General features: G+C 41.5%; 1 protein-coding gene across 2 annotated transcripts in view; it reads right to left on the reverse strand.

Annotated features, from left to right (window-relative positions):
- Positions 1 to 23: 23 nt before the first annotated feature.
- MEIKIN (meiotic kinetochore factor) overlaps positions 24 to 13,501 on the reverse strand; it is a 22,416-nt gene continuing 8,938 nt past the window's right edge. The window contains exons 8-15 of one of the 2 annotated variants that reach the window (XM_019506318.1): positions 12,575 to 12,614; positions 11,986 to 12,050; positions 10,892 to 10,986; positions 9,455 to 9,637; positions 6,908 to 6,991; positions 5,083 to 5,211; positions 4,570 to 4,732; positions 24 to 231 (exon numbers count right to left, since the gene is read on the reverse strand). In XM_019506318.1, coding sequence (XP_019361863.1) covers positions 185 to 231; positions 4,570 to 4,732; positions 5,083 to 5,211; positions 6,908 to 6,991; positions 9,455 to 9,637; positions 10,892 to 10,986; positions 11,986 to 12,050; positions 12,575 to 12,614 — 806 coding nt within the window. In that variant the 3' untranslated portion in view covers positions 24 to 184. Of the gene's footprint in view, positions 232 to 4,532; positions 4,733 to 5,082; positions 5,212 to 6,907; positions 6,992 to 9,454; positions 9,638 to 10,891; positions 10,987 to 11,985; positions 12,051 to 12,574; positions 12,615 to 13,501 lie in introns of both variants that reach the window. The other variant, XM_019506319.1, reaches the window with a different exon arrangement.

Raw genomic sequence — 13,501 nt, forward strand, 5'->3', positions numbered from 1 at the left:
TTTTTTTTTTTTTTTTTTTTTTTTTTTACATAAAGCATTTACCGACTTACAGCCCAGATAATACATAAGCCACCAGCATGTGTAGTTTGCACTCGTGAGTCTTCTCTTCCATTTCTCAATCGGACATTTCACACCCTAAGGTGGAACCTTTACTAGTTTTCACTTCTTGTGACAAGCAAACAGCTTAGCTACTGTTACTGCAGACCCAGTTTTCGGTACCTGTAATAACATCTGAAAAATTAAGACGTGAAATTAGTTTATCATCTGTAAATAGATGCATTTCACAGAGAGAATTCATTAAACTAACTCTTTAGGTGGTTTTCAGAGTAACTGATATGTATCATCCCTTCTAACTGGTAAGAGGCCACTTGCAGGTCAACATTCTGTTACAGGTGAAATCATGGGTATATTCTCAATGTAAAATAAAGTTGAACTGTGAATATCTTGAATGCGATTCCTTGAAAAGAAGTAGGCACAAACAGCATGCAGACAGTCCCCCTCTTCCAGGAGTCTCATCCAAAACACTTGCTCTCAAGAAACAGCTGTTTTTACGTAGCAAGATTAAAGGAGCAAACTCCCTTGCTACATTACAGCTCCTCCAAAAAGAAATGTAAAAAATATAACCACTTGTTCAGCTTAAACAATACTCCTGCCCCAATAACTTGTAAGAAAAATGGCCAAGAGCACAACCTTGTGATTCTTGCTAAATTGCAGGTTGCATTTAAGAGATAGGGATCAGGAGTACTACTCTGATCCTGCTTGCAATGGCATCAGTCTCTACTGTGTATGTACTTTATGAGGGTTTCAATACATTTACAAAAGCATGTACATTATCTCAAGATGCATGAGGTTTCCACACAACTGCATCCAATATGTCCTTCTGAATTTACCAATAACTCAGAAGCCACTACAAGCAGTGTTACGTTCTTCCAATAATGAACTGCCATCACTGTTATTAAGTACACAGAAAAGAATAAAAAACTTGGATTTGAACATCGGTAAAGTTCTTGCACGTCAGAAACCCAATAGCTAGAATGCTGTTGGTACAGCATAACCTACCTCTACATCAGGGTAGCACAGGACCAGTCGATGGTGCAGGGCTGGCCCATGTCCTTTGTCCCCACTGCATTCCAGTCTGGGAGGTGCTGGAGTGGGTGCTGCATGTGGCAGTCCCAGACCAGCCAAAGCAAGCACTGGATCTAGCAGGACCCAGGGACATCTCTCACCCCAATATGCTGGATCTAGCACCCACTCTGGCTCATCCATGACTGCACTGCACATGGCTCCCACTCCAGAGGCTGCACTTCATATGACATCCACCCTGAACCAGATGCCACATGTGGTTCATATCCTGGACCAGTGAGGTGGGGGTGGTGGGAGCAGGAGAAAGGCATTCCCTGGACTCGCCTTACACAGGTGCTGCCTGCAGTGCAGGTCTTGGAGCGGCATGTGTCCTAGGCTCTGCACGCAGGGCCAGTCTGGCACACATTGCACATAGGTCAACTGAGACCCAGGGCCAGCACTTCCGGCTGAATGAATTGGCTTCATGGGCTAGATCTCCAACATCCTTGCTGTACATCAATTAAGACTGAAGTCTAAAGTACATAACAGTCTCCCATACTTTATTAGGAGCTACTACCTGGTTAGTACTTTAGGTGGGGGAGAAGAAATAGGACCCTTACTTGGAATCTAACTGTGGGCTTGGGAACCTAGGTTTAGGTCTTAAGTTTTGAAAGTCTTAATTATTGCAGCTTTCCTTGAAAAGGAATTTTAGAGTTTTCCAATTCAATTCTTGCAATTATTAACAGTGCATTATAGATATTTCAAAACACAATAGAGAAGGGGTGTTAAAGATACAGCCCTCAGAACTGTATTATCTGTTCCACAGAGGTCCTGAAGCAGCCAGATCAAGGATGGGGCAAGCAGGGAAGGGACCCGCCAGTGAATTCTGGCATATGAACCACTGTTGTGTCTACAGCAGAGGAGCAAGTGATGGGTATGATAATCCCCTTGGCAGTAAATGCCACTGCCATTCATCCCACTGCTGGAGGTGGGTCTGGATCCAGTCTGTGAAAAGTCCTAGAGTCCAGATCCACCCAGGAACCCAAGAGAGTTAGACATGTCTGCATTAGAGCCACAAGATACAAAAAAACATAAGTCTGCTCAGGGTGAATGAGGTATGAGGGCAAATGTATAATCAGGGGTTTTTCTTGAACAACCAGAAGCAGCTCCTAGGCTCTTACTTATCTCTAAAGAAGTAAATATCCATCGCAGTCAATGAAACCACTCACATTTCTTAAATTTTAAGCAAATCCCTGGTGCTCTTAGCAACTCGTGGGCTTGTTATACACGTGTCCAAGTGGTTCTACTATGTTAATGCAAGAGTGCTCACCACATTGCAAGATCAAGTCCATGAATAGGGATCCAGGTTTTCTGTTCACTGTAGAAAATGTGGATTTTTCCCTTTAAAGGAGAAAAATCACAGGAACCTATGGGTTTCCCCTTGCAGGCTAGCAGAGTTCAAGTCTGCAAGGGGCTGCGGGAAATGGGACGCAGGAGGCAGGGAGCACCACGTGCATGTGTACACATGCACATGGCAGCCAGGTGGCTTTCAGTTATTTTAAAATACCTTCTGTATTTTGTTTTACTAGTCTCAGATACAAGTTTCCTCTGCTGTAGCTTGAGGCCACTGTAGGATAGGTTATTTAAAACAATGGTCTCAGGCTTCAGCAGAGGAAACTTAGGTTGGCGATTAGAAGAAACTTGCCATGTATGAGGGCTGTGAAGCATTGGAACATACTACCTACAGGGGTTGTGGAATCTCCATCCTTGGAAATTTTCAAGAGTAGGTTAGACAGACACTAGGCTAGATGGGATGGTTTAGTCAAGGAGGATCCTGCCTTGAGCAGGGGACCAGACTAGCTGTCTTCATCAGGTCCCTTTCAACCCTACTTTCCTGTGATTCTATGAACACTATATATTTCCTGGTCTATACAGGCTATGACAATTTTGATCTGCACATTTTAAAGTACTTACCCAGGTTCTAGGTATTTGTACATACTCAACTTCTCATATGCAAATACCATCTTTTCCACTGAAAACTTCAGTAAAAGCCATTTTGTACTAATCATGGTCTCTGGGATGAAACTGGTCTTTAAACTATTGCATTACTTAACCAAGTATTGGTTCTTTTCTGAAAGGGTAGTAGACTGAAGTGGCACAGCACTCTTTAAAGAGAATGGTGTTCAACCTAAGAAGAAACATGCCATCCAGTGGCATGCTGAGAATCTGCAAGTGAAAACTTCAATAGGGAAGTGATTTTATTTCTGTATAAGGCATTGACAAGACATACCAGAGTACTGTATAAAATACTGGTGTCCCTTTTAAGAAGAATTTGGAAAAACTGGGGAGTATAGAAAGGGTCACAAAAAACATTTAAGGACTGCAAAATGCACCTTCACAGTGACAGCCCGAGAGCCCCATCCATATGACTTCATAAAATAAAACTAAGAGGTGACTTGATTACACCAAGTATGTTCTTAGGGAGAAAAGAGTGGGTACTAAATTTAACAGAGAAGTATAACAAGAACCAATGGCTGGAAGTGTATGAGAGTTAGAAAACAAACAAATCCCCCTCTCTCCCCCCCCAAACCAACCCCAACATGCATCTTATCTATAATAGGGAAGGTGATTAGTCAGTTTAGTCCCTTTACCAATGAAAGTGGTGAATTCTGAAGGCTTCACAACTGTGCAGCTTTCTGCAAGGTGTGTCCTATTCAAACAATATATCAAATCCAGAGAGGTAACTGGGCATAATGTAATGGTTTGGATGATGCAAGTGGTTAGACTGAATGATCTAAATCGATCCTTCTAGCCTTAAACTCTGTGAATCCATGAAATAGCTTACTGAAATAGTGACAAGGAGGGAAGAATAAATTATGGCTTATGTTTAGGTATCAAAGGGCTTAAGGAGCTGAGAGCCTTTACTATAGATTCCAGAAAACAAGAATGGAATGGCTGTGTGGTTCCCATGACTTTTCATAGCTTTGAAGACAGACCAGACAAAACCAGCTGCCTCCAGGCATGATCTTTTCGCTACAGTATCTTTGCTGTTCTCTAAAATTTCTATTAAGGCACTTGTGCCAGAAGAGGATGTCTGAGAATTTAGATAGTTGAACAGACGTTGATGTACCAACATGGAAAAAACTTACTCTCACTCCTGCTTCCAGAGAGTATTCTAAGCAACAGGCTACAGAGGCAGACTCAGTGTGGCTGGCCTGTATATGGAGGCTGATTATGGGGAAGATTTTCTGAACCCTCACTGTCCTTGTGCTTTTATGATGTGTAGCAACTTCACTGTAAGTATGTGAAAGTCTTCACTAATATACATTTCTATCAGTAAGCACTATTATCCAATAACACAAGGACTTTATGTGTGGAAGTCCAAACGAAGAGTTAAAATCCCCAGTATGGCTCACTCTTGCAACACTTCCATTTTTTTTCCTCCAGATTTTACATTGAAAATGACTTACTCATAAAAACTATACAGTTCTTCCCACTCTCAGTCACCTGTCATTTGTGTATGAAACATTCTCCTGTTTCCATTACATTCAGGCATCCCTTCAGGAGGAAGACACACACTGCCACTAACTGGAATTAGGTGATGCTCAGATGGTTTAACACCTGGTGAAGCTTTAACAATAGAGCAGATTTCTCGTCTCTGATGTGGAGACTGAAGACATAGGAGAAAAAAAATAATTTCAGCCATGAAAATATTTTTACATGTGTGCAAGCTTTTCCTGCATCTTCTTTAAGGAATACTCAGTCAGAGCTGTGCACAAATACTATGTGTACTTAATAAATGGTATAATACTATTAAAGATTACACATATCAATATGGGAATATTAAATTAAGAGTACTCATATACTTAATAAATGCTAAGGCAACACCTTGATTTTTTTTAAGTCAGGCATTTAAGCACAGCTATCATTAAGAGCTTTGTTGGAGTGTGCATTAACTATGGCATATTCTATCATAAAGCTACTCAAACTTGAAATTAAGGCGTGTAATACATTTACAACCTGATATACAGTTGTTTCTTCAGGACTCAGAGGTGCAGGAATAATTTCTGCTGAATTCACATATGGACCCGTTGCATTTAGGAATAAATCTTCATCAGAGGACGCCTTGCACACTGGTGACAAGTTAAACTATAGTTCAAGCAAAGTACAAGAAACAAAACATCAGTATTGCTTGTTTAAGTAATAAATATAATTGAACTTAAATTATGACTTCTTCACTGAAAAAGCCTAATGCTGCAAGAATAAGATTAGAGGGAATAAGACTGAGTGGGGATTTCAGCCTTCAACTACCTGAAGCGGGGTTGCAAACAGGGTGGAGCTGAACTGTTCTCAGCAGTGGCAGATGACAGAATAAGGAGCAGTGGTCTCAAGTTGCAGCAGTGGAAGTTTAGGTTGATTTTTTTTCTAATATCTCTCTCATGAGGAGGGTAGTAAAGTACTGGAACAGGTTACCCAGAGGTTGTGGAGTCTCCATCTTTGGAGGTTTTAAAGACCCAGCTAGACAAAGCTTTGGCTGGCATGATCTACCTGGGGATGATCCTGCTATTAGCAACGGGATGGTCTAGATGACCTTCTGAGGTCCCTTCCAACACTCTTTTCTATGATTAGGAACAAGAGATTCCCGATGATATAAAAAAGAGTCTGGTCTGTCACCCGACAATTCATTTATATTTTCTGATTTGGTTTCTTTGACCATAAAACGGGATCAATTTGTAGTCCAAGAAAGTTAATCAGAAAATACGAGTCTTCTCAGTGAAACTATCCTGTCTGTGCTTGTTAGCAGGTCTTTGTTTTTCTCTGTGATCAGTTCTGGGTGTTGGTGTTTTCCTTGCAGGACTCTTAGAACTGACAAGTTCAAGTCTGTAAAGCAAGTTCAGGAAATACACATTTCACACACAAAATACTGGAGGAATCCAGCAGGATTTTTTTTCCTGACTTTCATTCCATATTGTGAAACTGTCTTCTTGAAGCAGCACCCTTTCCCCCCCCCCCCCCCAAAGTTTTATTATGTCAGTTAGGAAATACAATTAGTGTATTACAAATATTTTGAGTCTGATTTGTGATTTTGTCTCCTGTTCCCATACAGGACTGAAAAGTTCATTGGCATTACTGCAATTAAAGGGTGCCTGTACACATGCTGGGAGGCTATTCTGACATGCTGTAATTACAGTGTGCCAGAGCAGACTCGATTAATCAAGTCTGCTGGAGCATGTTAATTAGCACACTTTCAGCTAGCCTCCATGTCTCGCGTATCAGCATCCCCACACTTCAAAATGGTGGTGGGGGTGCTTTAACTAAAGCTTATTTGATGAACTTTACCTAAAGTGCCCCTGCTACCATTTTGAAGCATGGCGACGCTGATACAGAAGACACATGGGGTGATTTAATTACGGCAACTCTTGGACCTAATCTAATTAAAGATTCTCCCCCCACCCCCGCCCCCCAGGCACATGTTAAAATGCCAGAAGGTTTTGAAAATGTAGTTTCAATAAGAGTATTACCCATTTTCATCGAAATTGTTCAAAATAAAGAGAGAGTACAAATAAAGCTAAAAAGTGTTCATTTTGGTATAAGTGATTTTAAAAAGTAGAACATTTGATTTTTAACACACAAATATCTATTCTAAGCATCTTGACTGAAGTTTAATAATACCAATTTTGTTGCTCAAGATTTTGATTTGTAATCAGACAACTGCATGCACAAGTAAAGTGTGCAACCATACTTCTAAGTCTCTCAATTTATAAAAAGAGGTTAGCCAACAGGGCTAATTCTTTCTACCGTTTTACAAAGGCGGTGGCCACCAGGATTTTAATTTACTCCTTACCTCTAAATCTTCTGGGTGAAAGTATCCTGTGCTTGTTAGCAGTTCTCTGTTTTTTTCTGTGACCAGTCCTGGGGAACTCATTTCCTGTGCAGAAACAGAGGGGAGAGAAAGAGTGTCCGAGTTGTAAACAAACCTTCCTGGCAATTTCATTCTCAGGGATATTACTGCATTTCCTGTGCACAGAACATTAATTTGAAGAATTCCACTGAAATTTACCTGCAGTTTCAAGGTCCAACTCCCAGAGTTATGAGACTAAATGTCTGAATGATAGAACAGTTTTTGGGTTCTTCAAATGATGATAAAGAATTAGATATTGAAACAAAGCAACAACAGCTTACACTTCAGTCCCCACCGTTTGTGCCTGGATTGGACGTTTCCTCTCATATAATGGTTCAAGATCAGAATAATTTCTTTATTTTCAATAGATTCTCCTGTCATTCTAAATTTAAGAAACAACCTAGAAAGAACTAGGGTTTTCATAGATTTCATAGATGTTAGGGCTGGAAGGGACCTCGGAATATCATCAAGTCCAGCCCCCCACCCAGGGGAAGGATCCCAGCAAGATAAACATCCAAATGTTTCTTGAAAGAGTCCAGAGTAGGAGCCTGTACCACTTTGGGAGGGAGTCTATGCCAGGCCTTGGGGGCTCGGACAGTAAAGACACTTTTCCTTACGTCTAGCCTAAAATGGTCTTGCAGGAGGTTATGACTGTTAGTCCTTGTTATCCCCTGGGGCATTCTGGTGAACAGATGTTCCCCCAGATCCTGATGTACACCCCTTATGTACTTATAGGCAGCCACCAGGTTCCCCCTGAGCCTGTGCTTTTCTAGGCTGAAGAGTCCCATGGCTCTCAGCCTCTCTTCATAAGGCCTATTCTTTTGCCCTCTGACCATGTGCGTGGCTCTCCTTTGGACTCTCTCAAGCTTCTCCACATCCTTCCTGAATTGTGGAGCCCAGAGTTGGATGCAGTACTCCAGCTGCGGCCTCACCAAGGCCAAGTACAGTGAGAGGATAACATCCTGAGATTTACTTGAGAAGCCTCTATAGATGCAAGCTAGAGCTTGGTTTGCTTTACCAGCTGCGACATCATATTGGTGGCTCATGTTCCTCTTGCAGTCAATTACAAGACCACTTGGGTTACAGACAACTACTTACTCTTCTAAAATGATGCAACTCAAATCCACTAAATAATTTATTTTTGAAGAAGTCTGAAAGGTAATTATGCTTGGGGTAATCTAGGTTTATTTTTTAAATCTAGTCCCATTACTTAGTTTGGTTTTCTACAGTTCTTGTCCTCTGGTCACTTTCACTGTCTGCATTATGTTATCTGTACATTCATGAAAGTACAGTATATGGAACAAGATAGAGAAGGATAATCCTTGCTTAAAGGAATCTACAGTTTAAAAATAAAAATGATGAAAACCAGCAATTGAAGGCCATAGGTTAGTGTCAACTTAAATGGCATTTAAGAGTCCCTGCCCACTTTGGTTTTGTGCATGATCACAAACTCAGTACAGTACTTATAATTTTTGCCTATTTCTACTATAAAAAGAAAGTAGAGTTACCTGGAAAAGTGGCAAATTGTTTGTGCTGCCTATTCACAGGCTAAATTTTAATAGTATTCCAAAACTCTTAACAGTATTTTATGTATCAGATTTCTGCAGCACACAGGGCAACATTATTTTTTGGTGCAACTCCCATTTCATTTGGATTGTTCCATACTGTCCAGTGTTTGAGATATATCCTTCCCACATACAGGATTTTTGGTGGTAGTTGTTCAAAATTACTCACATCACTGATCCAACTACTCCTACTGAAGTCTGCACAGCAGTCACTGAGACCATGCAATCTTTAATCAAACCTTCAGCTACATTTACGAATAAGGCTATCAGTGTCCAAGTTAACAAACTTAAGCAAAGTCCATTTGGGATGGCCTTATAATGTATGAAATTCTATTACAGAGGTGGCCCAGAATGTTCTGTATCTCTGTACTGTTAGAAATTACCTGGCTCTGTCCACGCAAGGTTTTTTTTATACAATTCGCAGTTGGAGCACAACAACAGTAAGATCAGCTGCTAGCATTTTAACAACCACACTCTCTAGCTCTACTCAGAATAGGTCATGTCATAAACCACATAGTAGCATCTTCAAAACATTCAGCATTGGATGAGAGGTCAAGAGATGTTATCCACAGACATAGCCAATGAGCAAAACCAACTGCAATCCAACTAATTTACAACACCACAGGCCTGATCCTGCATGTCTGGTATTGTTATATTGTGGTATATACTTTAATGAGTTCTGGGCACATGAAGAATGTGGAATCTGACCCATATATTTTGTGTGTAAAAATAAACTTAATTTTCATTGTTTACAGTCATTATATATACCATCATTAGATTAGTCTGATCTCTCTCATTTTCAGATTGCTCTGTTTCAGCCTTCACTGCTTCTGTCATTGCCCCACTAACTTTGCAGTTTTGATTTACTCCAATTTTTTTCCAATTTTAAGCCTCTGTAAATAAACTGCTCAATGGAAAGCCTTACCTTTTCACTCTGTGGCTGTTCAGATGACAGTATGTCTTCTGTCAATCTCACAGCTTCAGTTCTGATGTGTTCCACAGTAGATTCAAGATGACAGGACAAAGACGTCCCCCCTTTTACCTGCTCACTGAATTTTACCTTTTTCTTGCACTTCAAGTTTTTGGGTTTAGCAATTTGAGCATCAAGCTATAAAGATAAACAATTAAACTCCACATTACAAAACAGCCCCCATGGTCAGCACACGCTACACAGATGCATAATAAAACATCTCATCAGTTCTCGAATCAGATCCTTGATCTACACCAGTGAAGCTCAACCTCCAGCCTGTGAACAAGATCCAGCCCATGAGGCCATATCATCCAACCCATTGGTCTTCCCAGAGATTTGAAAATTTGGCCACAGGCATGTGGCAAGAGTGTTGTTGCTCCTGGACTTCCCGATTTTTAGAGCCATGGGGACTGGATGCATACTAGATCACACCAGCATGTGGTGGGGCTGGTGCACAGAGTCACTCAAGGGATCTGGTGAGCAGGGTTTTTACATGGACTAAAAGGCCTTTTAGTCCACGTAAATCTGGTATTACCATCATGGATCCAGGGTAAGGTATCACTTAATGCATCACTTAAGTCTCCCTATGGACACTGTTTGTTCTTAGAGAAAGATCCACTCTGACAAAAGAGGTGCTGGAATTGTGCAATTCATTCATCTTTTTCAGACTGAATTTGAGTATAGCATCCTTGCTTATTAGATCTGTTCTCTCAGCAAGTCAAAGTGAGTTTGGTCCTTGCCACAGATTTCCTTTCAGAGGCAGTTTACAGAAGTAAATAGTGATGCTGAACAGCTTATTCAACGTATTTCTTAATAAACATAGTAGTCAGACAGGAAAGGCTTGAAAACAGAAAAGCAAAATGTACTGGGTTATGTAAAGCTTTATATTTCCATTAGGACTGATGCAGGTCCAATTTTTTCCCACCCCCATCTTCTGCAGACACTGCCTTTCAGCTGCAGAGAGGAGATTTAACAGTTCCCATGTTTCCTGCTTGAAAGGCCCTGGTCTTTCTGTCATATGCTGAAAGTAGATGTCAGAACATCTTGACACTCATGTTGTTTGATAAACACGAGTAATTGGGATACATAAAACCACTAGCTTTGGCTACTTGCATACTTGCAAGGATTTAGGACTAAGTTTACAACCTTGCTGACTACTAGATGGATACAAAGTCTTATCAAAGACAAAGATGCACACATTTATAAAACTATACACAAATAATCCCCCTCACATGCTTCATGCTTATCATTACACCAAAGACATGCTAAACTAGTGTTTACTGTTAAACATTTCTGATGGACAAGGCGTCAAGCTGTTACATTTCCTTAGTATCCACTGCAGTAGTATTGGATGTTTATATCTGGACAAAGTGCATTCATCCAAATACTCACCTTCCTCTTTGATTTTGGAGGTAAGGAACAGAAAGTGCGAGGTGTTACATCTGGAGTTTTCTCTCTCTCAGGTATAATTTTACATACTTGTTTTCCTATAAAACAATTTAATTGAGTAGTTAATAGAAAAAGACCACAATCACTTTCCAACCCACACAGTATAAATTATCCCTTGGAAAACCAAATCTGAGATCACACCAGCACACACAGAATACTGTAATATAAGATGCTCTCTTCTCTGCCCAGCTTGCAGCAGCATCAATAAAGCCTAGTTCTATTTGTAGAAGAAATTTTAATAAACTTGGATTCCTTCTCCACCCAAAGCACAGCTCAGGCCCTACCACAGGGATAATGTGGCAGGCCAAGTCTTCATTCTAAGGAAGCCCATGCTGTATGTTTCATGTTCATGTGAAAAGATGTTAAGGTGTCCAGGATTTTGCACATGGACAATCTTGTCCAATTTTAATGTCTTATAGTCAATCCTACCAGGACTCTCTCAGCCTCTTTTATTAGATGCTTCAGCTTTTTCCAGCCTTCATTTCCTTTCCACTCTCTTGTTATTCTTCAACAGATCAGGCTGTATTTAGATTAGATTTGATATTTTTTTAAACAAGCACTTATCCAGTGCTATATACCATGGCCAAAAGTTAAACACAATTAAAATCAGTAAATGTTCCTCACTCATCCCTTGCTGACAAGGCCAGATACAGCAAGTCAAACACAACAAATACTTCCCCCACTCCAGTATTTCTCAAAGATCTCTTATATGCCCCTTCTTTCTTGTGTGTTATCAAACCTTTTATATATTCCATATATTGAAGCTTTCCACCCACCTGAGCATCTTCCAGTCATATTCAGGTCAGCAAGAAGTAAATTCAGATGGTAAGTTAATGTAAACAGCTGTACAACTAACTGCTACCAAGACTGGCTACCAAACCTGCCTTACTGGTTTTCTGCAAGTTAGAGTTAAGCTGACTTTAAGGTAGAGAAGTTCTAGGAGAACAGCACTTCATCGGAATCAGTATACATGGCTTCCGTTACCCATTAAGTTAGACTAGTTTGTAAATATTAATACTGTCTTAGTTATATTTTACCTGCAACAACAGCTGAAGCACTTGTCAAATCAGAAGGGTTGTTACTGCATGTTGATGGTTTCTCTCTATGATAAAAACAGTTATTTGATATCAAGTTTGCTGGAATCAAGAAAGCAATCATTTAGATAGGTCTAAATGTCCTGTGCCTTGTCCATTACAGAAGTTCTGTTACAAATTATTTTTTCTAATTAGCCAATCACGCTCAACATTACTGGTCAGAATAAGTCAAACCCTGATGGTTTAGTCAACTATCTTAAAATTCTGAAGGTTTTTTCTGATTTAAAAACCATAGAAAGAAAACCACTGAAATCAAGTACTTGTAAAATATATACAGAAAACAATAAAAATATTTGGATGGAGTGTAGTAGAGATCATTTAAATACAAAGGTAAGAAGGTAGCTTGCCTTGGTAGACATTTTTCCCCAAACCTGCAAATACAAGTATTAGCCCATTCAAACCTGTAGGACTTCACATGTAATTGAAATTAGGCACACATATAAGTGTCTAAGGAATCAACCTAAGACTGTAGTGAGTGAAGATATTTAGTTTATTGTTTAAAGACGTGTTAAATGCCTGCTTTACAGATTACCTCTCAACATATTGGTCTTGAAGATCCTCCAGTACAGGTTCTAAAAAACAGAAATGAAACCTCCAATTTAATAGGGGTGCACTGATAGAGATTTTTTGGGCCAATACCGATGGCCAATTTTTAACAAGCCGTATCAGCCAATATCAATCTGCAGAGCTATCCCTATGGGGGAGGTGGTGAATCGGGGTGACTGCCCCAGGCCCTACACTTTGGGGGGCCCCATGAACAGTGCTGTACAGGCCCTGTGGACAGTGCGATTGGCACATGCTGAGGGCACCACCACTTCACATGGCTGCGATATGCCACCGGCTTCACGCTCTGGCTGATCGCCACCCCCAGAGGCTGATAAGCCTCGGGCCCCACATACCCTTAGGGTCAGCTCTGCCAATCCAATTCTGATATTCAGCCCTGCAGCATGGAAAGTGGCGTCTGGATGGTATGTTTGTGGTGGGGGGGGGTGGAGATCAATCGAGGCCCCCGCAGTGAGGGAGGGAGTGAGGCTGGGGCGGGGCCACGTTGCAGCAGGGCACACCATGGGACAGAGCCATAGCTCATCCAGAGGGCACAGGGAGGGGGGTGGCTCCCACCGCTGCATGCACCCCAGGAGGGCGTGGGGGGGCGTGTGTTCCTGGATCTTCGCAGGGCGAGGATGGGCTACCACTGCAGGCTGGGGCCGGGGCTGCACTGGGCTCTTCCCAGTGGGGAGCTGGGTTGGGCTCATGGCATGCAGCGGTGGCACTGCTGGGAGTGGGGGCAACAGTGAATTTGAAGTGGCTGCAGCTCCCCAGCCCTCTCTGTCCCAGTGCCACTGCCACCCCCCAAGCACAGCCCAGCCCAGCCCAGCCCCAGACTGCAGCCCGCAGACCCTCCTTGCCCCATGCGCAGATCCAGGGACACACATCCCATGCCCCACCCCACCATGCCCCC

Source organism: Gavialis gangeticus, unplaced genomic scaffold (assembly GCF_001723915.1).
Source record: "Gavialis gangeticus isolate Ggan-Ray unplaced genomic scaffold, GavGan_comp1, whole genome shotgun sequence".
NCBI classification, from domain to species: domain Eukaryota; kingdom Metazoa; phylum Chordata; order Crocodylia; family Gavialidae; genus Gavialis; species Gavialis gangeticus.